We start from the raw sequence: 16,037 nt of genomic DNA, 5'->3' as shown, positions 1-16,037 counted from the left end.
AGTCAAATGGTGCTCCCTCACTTCCGAGCCCCGACGTGCACCCAAACAGTGGTTTACCCCCACATATGGGGTACCAGCATACTCAGGACAAACTGCGCAACAATTACTGGGGTCCAATTTCTCCTGTTACCCTTGTGAAAATAAAGAAATGCTTGCTAAAACATCATTTTTGAGGAAAGAAAAATGATTTTTTATTTTCACGGCTCTGCGTTGTAAACGTCTGTGAAGCACTTGGGGGTTCAAAGTGCTCACCACATATCTAGATAAGTTCCTTGGGGGGTCTAGTTTCTAAAATGGGGTCACTTGTGGGGGGTTTCTACTGTTTAGGCACACCAGGGGCTCTGCAAACGCAATGTGACGCCCGCAGACCATTCCATCAAAGTCTGCATTTCAAAAGTCACTACTTCCCTTCTGAGCCCCGACGTGTGCCCAAACAGTGGTTTACCCCCACACATGGGGTATCGGCGTACTCAGGAGAAACTGGACAACAACTTTTGGGGTCCAATTTCTCCTGTAACCCTTGGTAAAATAAAAAATTCTGGGCTAAATAATTATTTTTGAGGAAAGAAAACGTATTTATTATTTTCACGGCTCTGCATTATAAACTTCTATGAAGCACTTGGGGATTCAAAGTGCTCACCACACATCTAGATAAGTTCCTTTCGGGGTCTAGTTTCCAAAATGGGGTCACTTGTGGGGGGTTTCTACTGTTTAGGCACATCAGGGGCTCTGCATACGCAACGTGACGCCCGCAGAGCATTCCATCAAAGTCTGCATTTCAAAACGTTACTACTTCAATTCCGAGCCCCGGCATGTGCCCAAACAGTAGTTTACCCCCACATATGGGGTATCACCGTACTCAGGAGAAACTGGACATCAACTTTTGGGGTCAAATTTCTCCTGTTACCCTTTGTAAAATAAAAAATTGCATAATAATAATTTTTTTTTTTATTTTCATGGCTTTGCGTTATAAACTTCTGTGAAGCACTTGGGGGTTCAAAGTCCTCACCACACATCTAGATTAGTTCCTTTGGGGGTCTAGTTTCCAAAATGGGGTCATTTCTGGGGGATCTCCAATGTTTAGGCACACAGGGGCTCTCCAAACGTGACATGGTGTCCGCTAATGATTGGAGCTAATTTTCCATTTAAAAAGCCATATGGCGTGCCATCCCTTCCGAGCCCTGCCGTGCGCCCAAACAGTGGTTTACCCCCACATATGGGGTATCAGCGTACTCAGGACAAACTGGACAACAATATTTGGGGTCCAATTTATCCTATTATCCTTGGCAAAATAGGAAATTCCAGGCTAAAAAATCATTTTTGAGGAAAGAAAAATTATTTTTTATTTTCATGGTTCTGCGTTATAAACTTCTGTGAAGCACCTGGGGGTTTAAAGTGCTCAATATGCATCTAGATAAGTTCCTTGGGGGGTCTAGTTTCCAAAATGGGGTCACTTGTGGGGGAGCTCCAATGCATAGGCACACAGGGGCTCTCCAAACGCGACATGGTGTCCGCTAACAATTGGAGCTAATTTTCCATTCAAAAAGTCAAATGGCGCGCCTTCCCTTCCGAGCCCTGCCGTGTGCCCAAAGAGTGGTTTACCCCCACATATGAGGTATCTGCGTACTCGGGAGAAATTGCCCAACAAATTTTATGATCCATTTTATCCTACTGCCCATGTGAAAATGAAAAAATTGAGGCGAAAAATTTTTTTTTGTGAAAAAAAAGTACTTTTTCATTTTTACAGATCAATTTGTGAAGCACCTGAGGGTTTAAAGTGCTCACTAGGCATCTAAATAAGTTCCTTGGGGGGTCTAGTTTCCAAAATGGGGTCACTTGTGGGGGAGCGCCAATGTTTAGGCACACAGGAGCTCTCCAAACGCGACATGGTGTCCGCTAACGATGGAAATAATTTTTCATTCAAAAAGTCAAATGGCGCTCCTTCCCTTCCGAGCCTTACCATGTGCCCAAACAGTGGTTTACCCCCACATATGAGGTATCGGCGTACTCAGGAGAAATTGCCCAACACATTTTAGGATCCATTTTATCCTGTTGCCCATCTGAAAATGAAAAAATTGAGGCTAAAAGAATTTTTTTGTGAAAAAAAAGTACTTTTTCATTTTTTCGGATCAATTTGTGAAGCACCTGGGGGTTCAAAGTGCTCACTATTCATCTAGATAAGTTCCTTGGGGCGTCTAGTTTCCAAAATGGGGTCACTTGTGGGGGAGCTCCAATTTTTAGGCACACGGGGGCTCTCCAAACGTGACATGGTGTCCGCTAAAGAGTGGAGCCAATTTTTGATTCAAAAAGTCAAATGGTGCTCCTTCCCTTCCAAGCCCTGCCGTGCGCCCAAACAGTGGTTTACCCCCACATATGAGGTATCCGCGTACTCAGGACAAATTGCACAACAACTTTCGTGGTTCAGTTTCTCCTTTTACCATTGGGAAAATAAAAAAATTGTTGCTAAAAGATAATTTTTGTGACTAAAAAGTTAAATGTTCATTTTTTCCTTCCATGTTGCTTCTGCTGCTGTGAAGCACCTGAAGGGTTAATAAACTTCTTGAATGTGGTTTTGAGTACCTTGAGCGGTGCAGTTTTTAGAATGGTGTCACTTTTGGGTATTTTCAGCCATATAGACCCCTCAAACTGACTTCAAATGTGAGGTGGTCCCTAAAAAAAATGGTTTTGTAAATTTCGTTGTAAAAATGACAAATCGCTGGTCAAATTTTAACCCTTATAACTTCCTAACAAAAAAAAATTTTGGTTCCAAAATTGTGCTGATGTAAAGTAAACATGTGGGAAATGTTATTTATTAACTATTTTGTGTCACATATCTCTCTGGTTTAACAGAATAAAAATTCAAAATGTGAAAATTGCGAAATTTTCAAAATTTTCGCCAAATTTCCGTTTTTATCACAAATAAACGCAGAATTTATTGACCTAAATTTACCACTAACATGAAGCCCAATATGTCACGAAAAAACAGTCTCAGAACCGCTAGGATCCGTTGAAGCGTTCCTGAGTTATTACCTCATAAAGGGACACTGGTCAGAATTGCAAAAAACGGCAAGGTCTTTAAGGTCAAAATAGGCTGGGTCATGAAGGGGCTAAGAGAGGAAAGCGACTTGGCGTTTTATATCCCTTTTCTCCGGAGCTCACCGCTAATTGGACTGCTTCCCCTTCGGTGGATCCTCCGGTTTCCAGACTGTCCACCAACACGGTCCTTCCACTGTCCGGCGGAGCATCTCTGAAGGATTCTAGCGATAGAGTCATAGAATCTTTCGCAAAGTCAGCCTTTGAAGTGGCCTCAGCTAGTCTTTGCCCGGTCTGTGCTTCCACTTGGGTTTCAAAATCCATATCCAAGTGGGCCAAACCACTCCGTCAGGGCATTCTGGACGGGTCTCCACCCGGACAGGTGGCGGAACTTGCCAACCAGATTTCTCACGCAGGTGAATATCTGGTCTCCGCCTCCCTGGATGCCGCGTCTTGTGCAGCTCAGGCGTCGAGCACCGCGGTTGCCATCCGCCGGACCGTTTGGCTTAAGGCCTGGCAGGTCTTCTAAATAGTCCCTTACCAGCCTGCCTTTTCAGAGGTCTCGTCTCTTTGGTTCTAAGTTGGACCAAATCATTAAGGATGCCACCAGGGGCACAAGTTCTCTTCTTCCCCAGGCCAAACCTCGTCGTCCTCCCCCCTAGATGTCAATTTCGGTCCTTTCGTCCTTTTCGTCGCTTCGTGGCATCAAACTCTTTTCCCCAGCAGCAACAGAGGTCACAGGCATGTCAGGAGAAGAAGACAGCATCCTTTAGGCCCACTCCTTCCTGGCGTCCTCGCTACTCCCAGGGTAGATCCTCCAGGCCCAGGACTGGAAGATCCACCTCGGCATGACTCTCGGCAAGACCCCAATCCATCTCCCAGGCTGGGCGGCTGTCTCCTCTTCTTCAGGGTCATCTGGATCTCCTCAGTAGAGGACGCATGGGTCAGGGAAGTTGCATCCTCGGGATACAAGATAGAGTTCGTGTCACGACCCCGGGATCGCTTCTTCAAATCCCAACCACCAAGAGACCCTGCTCTGGTTCCGGGTTTCTTCGCATCCATCGCTTCTCTCCTCAAAGCCTGGGTAATCGTTCCCGTCCCAGAAAAAGAACGGTTCACAGGTTTCTATTCAAACCTTTTTGTGGTACCGAAAAAAGACGGCAAGGGTCGTCCAATTCTGGACCTCAAATTACTGAACAGGAGATTTTGTCTAAAGCACTTCAGGATGGAATCTCTTCATTCAGTAATTGCTTCCATGGAGGCTCAGGAATTTCTGTGTTCCATAGATATTCAGCATGCCTACCTCCATTTCCCGATATTCCCGGGACATCACCGATTCCTGCGCTTTGCGGTTCTCCAGGAACATTTTCAGTTCGTCGCCCTGGCGTTCGGTCTTGCAACCACCCCAAGAGTCTTCACGAAGATCATGGCGGCGCTGATGGCTATCTTGAGGGTCAGAGGCCTGGTTCTGTTTCCATACCTCGACGACATTCTTTTTCAAGGCTCCGTCCTTTGCTCACGCTCACGAAAGCCTGTCCATTGTTCTCGACACCCTAGCCCGTTTAGGGTGGCTGGTCAACCGGAAGAAGTCCTGCCTTATTCCTTCTCAGCGCATCATCTTCTGGGCATGCTCTTCGACACTCGTCAGACCAAAGTCTTTCTTCCCGAAGACAAGAAATCCATCCTTTGTCAGGACATGCGCTTGCTCCAGGGTCCTCTGCCTCCCTCCTTCCGTTCGGCCATGAAGGTTCTGTGGAGGATGGTAGCAACATTGGAAGCGATTCCCTTCGCCCAATTTCATTCGCAACCTCTTCAACAAGCCATTCTGTCTCAGTGGGACAGGTCGGTCTTCTCCCTGGATCGTCCGATACGACTCTCTCCGTGTCAAACGGTCTCTCAACTGGTGGCTGACGTCACCTCTCATCTCCCAGGGCAGGTCCTTCTTTCCAGTTCACTGGCAGGTGGTGACAACGGACGCCAGGCTACTCGGCTGGGGTACGGTGTTTCGCCACCTGACTGTTCAGGGCCGTTGGTCGGCGCAGGAGTCATCTCTGTCGATCAATGTCCTCGAGATTCGGGCAATTTTTTTGTCCCTCTGTCACTGGGAAAGGATTCTCAAAGGCCTACCAATCCGAATCCAGACGGACAACGCCACGGCTTTGGCTTATGTCAACCATCAGGGGGGGATTCGGAGCTCCTTGGCCCTTGCCGAGGTATCCAAGATCCTCCTCTGGGCAGAGGCAACGGATCCGGTGATATCCGCGGTGCATATCCCTGGCGTGGACAATTCGGCCGTCGACTTCCTCAGTTGAGAGGGTCTCACGGCAGGAGAATGGTCCTTGCACGAGGAAGTCTTCCATCAGATTTGTCTTCAATGGGAGACTCCGGATGTGGACCTCACGGCGTCTCGTACGAACAGGAAGGTTCCTCAGTTCGTCTCCAGGTCTCACGATCCTCTTGCAGTGGGCGTCGACGCTCTGGCCATTCCTTGGTCACGGTTTGTGCTGCCCTACCTATTCCCACCCTTTCCCTTGCTTCCCAAGCTTTTGAAAAAGATCAAAGCGGAAAGGGTGCTGGTCATTCTGATCGCCCGGATTGGCCCAGGAGAGCTTGGTTTGCGGAGATCGTCAACCTTCTCGCGGACATCCCCTGGCGTCTTCCAGACAGGCTCGATATGCTGTCTCAGGGTCCGATCTGTCACCCGAATTCTCAGTCGCTCAGTTTAACGGCGTGGCTGTTGAGACCGCAGTTCTAAGAGCGTCCGGCCTTTCGGACCGGGTGATTCGCACCATGATCCAGGCTAGGAAGAGTTCGTCTTCCAGGATCTACTATCGTACCTGGAAGGCTTACTTCCGTTGTTGCGAGTCCAGCCGCTTTTCATCCATGTCCTTTTCCCTGCCTTCCATCTTGGCCTTCCTTCCTTCAGGCAGGACTGGATTCGGGCCTTGCTCTTAGTTCCCTAAAGGGACAGGTTTCTGCGCTCTCTGTCCTGTTTCAGAAGACTTTATCTTCTTGGCCACAGGTTAAGACCTTCCTTCAAGGAGCAGCCCATGCTGTCCCTCCGTATAGGGTGGATTCATGGGATCTAAATCTGTTACTGGATGTTAGCCAGCGGTGCCAGGTACGACCATATATATTAGTGATGTTAGCCAGCGGTGCCAGGTAGGACCATATATATTAGTGATGCTAGGCTACAGTGCCTGGTACGACCATATATATTAGTGATGTTATCCAGCGGTGCCAGGTACGACCATATATATTAGTGATGTTAGCCAGCGGTGCCAGGTACGACCATATATATTAGTGATGCTAGGCTACAGTACCAGGTACGACCATATATATTAGTGATGCTAGGCTACAGTGCAAGGTACGACCATATATATTAGTGATGCTAGGCTACAGTGCAAGGTACGACCATATATATTAGTGATGTTAGCCAGCGGTGCCAGGTACGGCCATATATATTAGTGATGCTAGGCTACAGTGCCAGGAGCGACCATATATATTAGTGATGCTACGCTACAATGCCAGGTATGACCATATATATTAGTGATATTAGCTAGCGGTGCCAGGTACGACCTTATATATTAGTGATGTTAGCCAGCGGTGCCAGGTACGGCCATATATATTAGTGATGCTAGGCTACAGTGCCAGGTACGACCATCTATATTAGTGATGCTAGGCTACAGTGCAAGGTATGACCATATATATTAGTGATATTAGCTAGCGGTGCCAGGTACGACCTTATATATTAGTGATATTAGCCAGCGGTGCCAGGTACGACCATATATATTAGTGATTTTAGCCAGCGGTGCCAGGTAGGACCATATATATTAGTGATATTAGCCAGCGGTGCCAGGTACGGCCACATATGTGAACGGTGTTGTATTGCAGTACCAGACACCTACGCGTGCACCTATGGACCTCTATAATTTAGCGCAGCCCTTCTTTCAGTATCTCCAGTATATGAGAAGGACTTGTAAGAGTTCTCCTCTTTAATAAACCTGCGTCTCTTGCCATCACACCGACTTGTGTCCCACTTCTTTGAAGTTTGATCAAGAACCTACAGGGGATCTCTGATACACTTCAATGTGTGTCTTCTGATTGTCTTGCAATCAAAATTAAATTAGGTGCTGCCCCCCGCGGTCTTCTGTGATGGAAGGAGCGGCAGCCGGAGAGCCCGCAGCTTTATCGGCCGTTCCACTATTGATACATCCAGAGCCAATTACAGCAATGATTTTCTGAAAGCGGCTTAGTGGCTCCTCGCTGTGGAGGGGCTGCGTGCGCCTCCTGGCTCGCCGGCTAAGGATGCAGGGATCAAGGCTTCCGAGCAGAGCAAGCGCAGATTTTCTCACGGACCACTCGAAAGAGGCGACGCTTTTCATTTTTTTTTATTTTGACTATGACGTTCTCCATCTCAATATCACTTGGATGATTCCGAGTGCGTTCCCGTAAAGCTGCCGCATGCGAGGTGGACAGGAAAATCCCACCAATCAGAGCTGGTTACATAAAGGCGGCGTCCACCCTCGTAACAATGTATTATTGTCCTGATATATCTAAGAGCAATTGTCTTAATATAGCGCCAACATAGTCCACGGTGCCTTACAGCTCAGTACAAGTAGGTAGAAACCAAAAATGGTTCCTAAAAGTGCTTAACGGGGGTGGGAAGGGATCCTTTATGCTTTACCCCTGGAACCTGCCCTCCTCTCCCACCATCTCCACCAGACCGGAGCTGGTGATGTTCTGGCCACCAGTCGCCTTTTCCTGCTGCCAGTCCGTGGCCGGGTGACTGGTGGCTGTCAAGTCATTTCTGCCAGGAAAGGTGCCACAACTTGCAGCTACAACTTCGGGGCCCAGAAAAATGCTTATCCAGTCTGCATCCGACACAGGACAGTTTGCACTTGACTGGTGCTGTAGGTGGAGGGTGCTGGCTGATTGCTCATTTCAATAACTAAGCCAGCCCCCTTCTCCGTAAGAGATGTTTCGTACACAGAGAAGGGCTTTATCAGCTATTGTGATAAGCAGTGAGCCAGCCCCCTTCTACGTAAGGGATGTTTCGTACACAGAGAAGGGGCTTTCTCAGCTATTGAAATAAGCAGTGAGCCAGCCCCCTTCTCCGTAAGGGATGTTTTATACAAAGAGGAGGGGCTTTCTCGGCTATTGAAATAAGCAGAGAGCCAGCCCCCTTCTACGTAAGGGATGTTTCGTACACAGAGAAGGGCTTTATCAGCTATTGAAATAAGCAGTGAGCCAGCCCCCTGCTCCGTAAGGGGCGTTTCATACTCAGAGAAGGGGCTTTTTTGGCTATTGTGATAAGCAAATTTTCCCTTTAGCCAACTGGGCGTAGACCACAGAACATGGACATAAGCTTTTTTTCTTCTGTTTCTGGCCAATCAGGACCCCGCTGTAACCAGAGAGCTGTGGTATACGCCCAGTTGGTTAAAAGGGAAAATTTGCCCTTTTATTACAGAATGCTCAGGGGGGCCGGTGGTGGGGAACCCTGCATGTGTGTACTGACCGAGCGTTTGTCCTTGTGAAGGTGCACTGGATCGCTGTGTGATGGGCATTACCGCAGTGGAGATTCTCAACGCATGCGACGAAGCCGTCCCCGCCGCCGTGGACGCGCTCAGCCATTCAGCCGTGAACCTAAAGCAGGCGATGACCAGACGCAGCCTGGCAGCGCTAAAGACCGTGGCGCATCACAAGCTCCAGACCCTGGCCACGAACCTCCTGGCCTCCGAAGCATCAGACAAGGTAGGTGACCTGGATCCAGACTGGTGTCCTTCTGTTATTTGTGTATCCACAGGGACCCCCACTGATAACGGGAAGCGGGGGTCCGTGTCTTCATGGCCTAGTAGAGATCTAGATGCACAGATGCTGTTCCTCTCCATAGAGATGATCAGGGGATAAGCTACCCGAGAGGGAGCTGCTGTATTCATTGCATGACACTTAAAGGGATGGGCTTTGTTTTGTTTTTGTTTTTTTAAAGTCCTCTGCAGGGAAATGTAGCACCATATAGTGACATCTCAAATATACGGCCGTCCGTCTGAAAATCGCCTATTGTATAAAGTATGTTATGTGATTGTTTATATGCACAGTACATATGCAATTATGCTGCAGCGCTGGTGACATGGCTGACAGCTGCCTGCAGAAGGTTTTTTTTTTTCAACATGTATATGTAATATTCATTATGAAAACTATGGGACAGGTCAGTGAGGAATCAGTGACCTGTCAGAAACCATACACATGAATACCTAATCAGAGCACCACATGAAGACCCCCCACAGGCCGCCCCGGAACACGGGCATATCATTAACTCAAAACTACAAATACAGATTACACAAGACGGATTTCATCACCAGGTATCAGTGTAATCAGTATAACGGCGCCGACCTGACAGTGTGTGTAGGTTACTGTGCACAATCCTGCTGACAGGTTCCCGTTAACACAAAAAACATACTTTACACAATAGGTGATTTTCTTACGGACAGCCGTATATGTGAGATGTCACTAGCCTGATATTTCCTGTTGCCATACTCATTATCACCACAGACAGGATAGCAATAAAAAAATCGCCTCTAGAGTGAATAATGACACCTCTATATACAGTAGATGGCACAGTATCCACAATTCACAATAGGTGATGTCACAGCTCACCTCCTCCTCCTGTACAATGACTGATAACACCTCTATATACAGTAGATGACACAGGATCCACCATTCACAATAGGTGATGTCACAGCTCACCTCCTCCTGTACAATGACTGATAACACCTCTATATACAGTAGATAACACAGGAACCACCATTCACAATAGGTGATATCACAGCTCACCTCCTCCTCCTGTACAATGACTGATAACACCTCTATATACAGTAGATAACACAGGATCCACCATTCACAATAGGTGATATCACAGCTCACCTCCTCCTTCTGTACAATGACTGATAACACCTCTATATACAGTAGATAACACAGGATCCACCATTCACAATAGGTGATGTCACAGCTCACCTCCTCCTGTACAATGACTGATAACACCTCTATATACAGTAGATAACACAGGATCCACCATTCACAATAGGTGATGTCACAGCTCACCTCCTCCTCCTGTATAATGACTGATAACACCTCTATATACAGTAGATAACACAGGATCCACCATTCACAATAGGTGATGTCACAGCTCACCTCCTCCCCCTTCCTACACAGATCAGACCATGTCTTCAACACTGTCCCATAGTAGTTAATGAAGCAGATCCTGTCTGTTGCTTCCTATGATCCATGCAGCTGCTGTAACGCACAATTCTAAAAGCTATTGTGCAAAATAGAGGATCGCGCAAAAGCTTTGTGATATTTGTAAACGCTGCTAACAGCAGCTCTGGCTGTACAGCCGCAGAAACAGATATCTTGAGTAGAGTTACTATTGTTTATATCCCAAGGCTGAAAACTCCGGGGTTATTCCCAGAACCAGAAGGTGTTACCTATCCTTAGGATAAGCAGTAAGTGTGTGGTCCTTGGTGGTCTCACTTCTGCCCCTCCATTCCCACCAGTCACAAAAATAGAGCGTCTAATGCAGGGGTGTCAAACTGCATTCCTCGAGGGCTGCAAACAGGTCATGTTTTCAGGATTTCCTTGTACTGCACAGGTGATAATTTAATCACCTACACAAATGAGTTGGTCATTAAATTGTCACCTGTGCAGTACAAGGAAATCCTGAAAACATGACCTGTTTGCAGCCCTCGAGGAATGCAGTTTGACACCCCTGGTCTAATGTGCTTTGGTTGCTTAGAGCGCTGACTGGGCAGGTTTTCATATCCCCTATTAAAATCTATGGGACTGAGACCGATAGCACAGCGCTGTCCTCTCTCCATCAGTCTCATAGACTGCGTGACTGCAGGTCTGCTCAAATCGAGGCCCACAGGAACTCTGTTCTCAAAATCAGTATGGTGAGACAATGATGTTAGGAATTAAACATTTACCACCTATCTGGCGATGTATTGATTTTGGGACAATCCCTTTAAATCATACGTATACCCTTTTTGAAGGGCCCATAATGATGCCTCAGGGGTGTAGATTCCTGCTCTCCATAGCTTAGTTTGTGCACACACACAATTAGCATCAGCATGGAGGACATTATACAGCAGTACTGAGCTGTATAGATGTGAATCCAGCTCAGGGGTGAGCTAACAGACTTGTTAGAAAGCTCAGCCCGATCTTTGGGTCTCCGTCGTCTTGTTTGCTGACTCTCTTCACACCTCATCTCGTTTTCATAGAGTATGATAGAAGATGTATGCAACCTGACACCTCAGTGTGCTGGCAGTCCGAGCTTTTTTTTTTTTTTTTTTAAGCGCCACTTCTTTTTTGTGACTTGCTGGCTGCTCCAGTGTTTGCTGGAGCGCGTCGGAGGTCACTCTTGAATGTGTGTCTGTGAGAGCCTCGTTCTGGTCTGGTTCTGGCTCTCATAGACTTGCATTGAGAGCTGCTGATGTAGATCCTGACTTATGGACAGTCAGAAGCGACTGTCACATGATGGCGCCGCAGGAACAGAGTAGCAACGAAAAGTGGGGGAATATGCGACAACGTGAGTATAAGATAGGGGGCATGGGACTTGGGTTTAAAGAACCACTCCAGCACAGACAAAAAAAAAAAAAAGCTGGAATAGTGCTTTAAGTGGATGGTGAGTCGAGAAAGAGAAGTGGCTCCTAAGTGGAGTAAGAAACATATTTCCATGATAAGAGATTTTACAAAATTTGTTATATTCGCTTGTACTATTGATTTATGCAAATATATATATATATATATATATAAGTCCCCTTTAAATCCCACTTAGCTGTGGGATGTTTCTTAGAATAGCCATGTGAGCACTATGTCAGTTAATTAGTTGCAGTAATAGATTTTTTATTTATTTATTAGTGATTCTAGCAGGAGATCTTACGTACCCCCCATTGTTCCCCGATCAGCTCGTGAGCACATGGCAGCCTCGCACCGCAGTAATTGCAGCCTCAGGCTGCTTTCACACTATCAGTATTTGGTCAGTATTTTACCTCAGTATTTGTAGCCAAAACCAGGAGAGGAACAATCAGAGGTAAAGTATAATAGAAACATGTCACCACTTCTGTATTTATCACCCACTCCTGGTTTTTGCTACAAATACTGATGTAAAATACTGACCAAATACTGATAGTGTGACAGCAGCCTAACACTGCAGTAATTGCAGCCTCGCACCGCAGTAATTGTAGCCTCGCACTGCAGTAATTGCAGCCTCGCACTGCAGTAATTGCAGCCTCGCACTGCAGTAATTGTAGCCTCGCACTGCAGTAATTGCAGCCTCGCACTGCAGTAATTGCAGCCTCGCACTGCAGTAATTGCAGCCTCGCACTGCAGTAATTGCAGCCTCGCACTGCAGTAATTGCAGCCTCACACTGCAGTAATTGTAGCCTCGCACTGCAGTAATTGCAGCCTCGCACTGCAGTAATTGCAGCCTCAGGCTGCTTTCACACTATCAGTATTTGGTCAGTATTTTACCTCAGTATTTGTAGCCAAAACCAGGAGAGGAACAATCAGAGGTAAAGTATAATAGAAACATATGCACCACTTCTGTATTTATCACCCACTCCTGGTTTTTGCTACAAATACTGATGTAAAATACTGACCAAATACTGATAGTGTGACAGCAGCCTAACACTGCAGTAATTGCAGCCTCGCACCGCAGTAATTGTAGCCTCGCACTGCAGTAATTGCAGCCTCGCACTGCAGTAATTGCAGCCTCGCACTGCAGTAATTGCAGCCTCACACTGCAGTAATTGTAGCCTCGCACTGCAGTAATTGCAGCCTCGCACTGCAGTAATTGCAGCCTCGCACTGCAGTAATTGCAGCCTCGCACTGCAGTAATTGTAGCCTCGCACTGCAGTAATTGCAGCCTCGCACTGCAGTAATTGCAGCCTCGCACTGCAGTAATTGCAGCCTCGCACTGCAGTAATTGCAGCCTCGCACTGCAGTAATTGCAGCCTCACACTGCAGTAATTGTAGCCTCGCACTGCAGTAATTGCAGCCTCGCACTGCAGTAATTGCAGCCTCAGGCTGCTTTCACACTATCAGTATTTGGTCAGTATTTTACCTCAGTATTTGTAGCCAAAACCAGGAGAGGAACAATCAGAGGTAAAGTATAATAGAAACATATGCACCACTTCTGTATTTATCACCCACTCCTGGTTTTTGCTACAAATACTGATGTAAAATACTGACCAAATACTGATAGTGTGACAGCAGCCTAACACTGCAGTAATTGCAGCCTCGCACCGCAGTAATTGTAGCCTCGCACTGCAGTAATTGCAGCCTCGCACTGCAGTAATTGCAGCCTCGCACTGCAGTAATTGCAGCCTCACACTGCAGTAATTGTAGCCTCGCACTGCAGTAATTGCAGCCTCGCACTGCAGTAATTGCAGCCTCAGGCTGCTTTCACACTATCAGTATTTGGTCAGTATTTTACCTCAGTATTTGTAGCCAAAACCAGGAGAGGAACAATCAGAGGTAAAGTATAATAGAAACATATGCACCACTTCTGTATTTATCACCCACTCCTGGTTTTTGCTACAAATACTGATGTAAAATACTGACCAAATACTGATAGTGTGACAGCAGCCTAACACTGCAGTAATTGCAGCCTCGCACCGCAGTAATTGCAGCCTCGCACTGCAGTAATTGCAGCCTCGCACTGCAGTAATTGCAGCCTCGCACTGCAGTAATTGCAGCCTCACACTGCAGTAATTGTAGCCTCGCACTGCAGTAATTGCAGCCTCGCACTGCAGTAATTGCAGCCTCAGGCTGCTTTCACACTATCAGTATTTGGTCAGTATTTTACCTCAGTATTTGTAGCCAAAACCAGGAGAGGAACAATCAGAGGTAAAGTATAATAGAAACATATGCACCACTTCTGTATTTATCACCCACTCCTGGTTTTTGCTACAAATACTGATGTAAAATACTGACCAAATACTGATAGTGTGACAGCAGCCTAACACTGCAGTAATTGCAGCCTCGCACCGCAGTAATTGTAGCCTCGCACTGCAGTAATTGCAGCCTCGCACTGCAGTAATTGCAGCCTCGCACTGCAGTAATTGCAGCCTCACACTGCAGTAATTGTAGCCTCGCACTGCAGTAATTGCAGCCTCGCACTGCAGTAATTGCAGCCTCAGGCTGCTTTCACACTATCAGTATTTGGTCAGTATTTTACCTCAGTATTTGTAGCCAAAACCAGGAGAGGAACAATCAGAGGTAAAGTATAATAGAAACATATGCACCACTTCTGTATTTATCACCCACTCCTGGTTTTTGCTACAAATACTGATGTAAAATACTGACCAAATACTGATAGTGTGACAGCAGCCTAACACTGCAGTAATTGCAGCCTCGCACCGCAGTAATTGCAGCCTCGCACTGCAGTAATTGCAGCCTCGCACTGCAGTAATTGCAGCCTCGCACTGCAGTAATTGCAGCCTCACACTGCAGTAATTGTAGCCTCGCACTGCAGTAATTGCAGCCTCGCACTGCAGTAATTGCAGCCTCAGGCTGCTTTCACACTATCAGTATTTGGTCAGTATTTTACCTCAGTATTTGTAGCCAAAACCAGGAGAGGAACAATCAGAGGTAAAGTATAATAGAAACATATGCACCACTTCTGTATTTATCACCCACTCCTGGTTTTTGCTACAAATACTGATGTAAAATACTGACCAAATACTGATAGTGTGACAGCAGCCTAACACTGCAGTAATTGCAGCCTCGCACTGCAGTAATTGCAGCCTCGCACTGCAGTAATTGCAGCCTCGCACTGCAGTAATTGTAGCCTCGCACTGCAGTAATTGCAGCCTCGCACTGCAGTAATTGCAGCCTCGCACTGCAGTAATTGCAGCCTCGCACTGCAGTAATTGTAGCCTCTCACTGCAGTAATTGCAGCCTCGCACTGCAGTAATTGCAGCCTCGCACCGCAGTAATTGCAGCCTCGCACCGCAGTAATTGCAGCCTCGCACCGCAGTAATTGCAGCCTCGCACCGCAGTAATTGCAGCCTCGCACCGCAGTAATTGCAGCCTCGCACCGCAGTAATTGCAGTCTCGCACCGCAGTAATTGCAGCCTCGCACCGCAGTAATTGCAGCCTCGCACTGCAGTAATTGCAGCCTCACACCGCAGTAATTGCAGCCTCCCACCGCAGTAATTGCAGCCTCGCACCGCAGTAATTGCAGCCTCCCACCGCAGTAATTGCAGCCTCGCACTGCAGTAATTGCAGCCTCGCACTGCAGTAATTGTAGCCTCGCACTGCAGTAATTGTAGCCTCGCACTGCAGTAATTGCAGCCTCGCACTGCAGTAATTGTAGCCTCGCACTGCAGTAATTGCAGCCTCGCACTGCAGTAATTGCAGCCTCGCACTGCAGTAATTGCAGCCTCGCACTGCAGTAATTGTAGCCTCGCACTGCAGTAATTGCAGCCTCGCACTGCAGTAATTGCAGCCTCCCACCGCAGTAATTGCAGCCTCGCACCGCAGTAATTGCAGCCTCGCACTGCAGTAATTGTAGCCTCGCACTGCAGTAATTGCAGCCTCGCACTGCAGTAATTGCAGCCTCGCACTGCAGTAATTGCAGCCTCGCACCGCAGTAATTGCAGCCTCGCACCGCAGTAATTGCAGCCTCCCACCGCAGTAATTGCAGCCTCGCACCGCAGTAATTGCAGCCTCGCACCGCAGTAATTGCAGCCTCGCACCGCAGTAATTGCAGCCTCGCACCGCAGTAATTGCAGCCTCGCACCGCAGTAATTGCAGCCTCGCACCGCAGTAATTACAGCCTCACACTGCAGTAATTGTAGCCTCACACTGCAGTAATTACAGCCCGGCTTAGTAAGGAAAACAGTTGCAGAGGAGAGAAAGCTTAAGATGACGAGTCTGCCGAGGAGATAATCACTTTATGAAAAATGTATGCTGATGGCATCATTGGGAAGCATTCTCGCTGT

At 47.3% G+C, this 16,037-nt stretch overlaps 1 protein-coding gene across 3 annotated transcripts in view; it reads left to right on the top strand.

Annotated features, from left to right (window-relative positions):
- WDR7 (WD repeat domain 7) overlaps positions 1-16,037 on the top strand; it is a 418,087-nt gene that overhangs the window by 86,620 nt on the left and 315,430 nt on the right. For all 3 annotated transcript variants that reach the window (XM_069746037.1, XM_069746038.1, XM_069746036.1), the window contains one exon: positions 8,573-8,787. In XM_069746037.1, coding sequence (XP_069602138.1) covers positions 8,573-8,787 — 215 coding nt within the window. The remainder of the gene's footprint in view (positions 1-8,572; positions 8,788-16,037) is intronic.

The sequence above is a fragment of the Ranitomeya imitator genome, chromosome 1 (assembly GCF_032444005.1).
Source record: "Ranitomeya imitator isolate aRanImi1 chromosome 1, aRanImi1.pri, whole genome shotgun sequence".
Classification (NCBI taxonomy): domain Eukaryota; kingdom Metazoa; phylum Chordata; class Amphibia; order Anura; family Dendrobatidae; genus Ranitomeya; species Ranitomeya imitator.
Note: the sequence above shows the minus strand (reverse complement) of the source record. Positions and strands in the feature narration are given on the sequence as shown.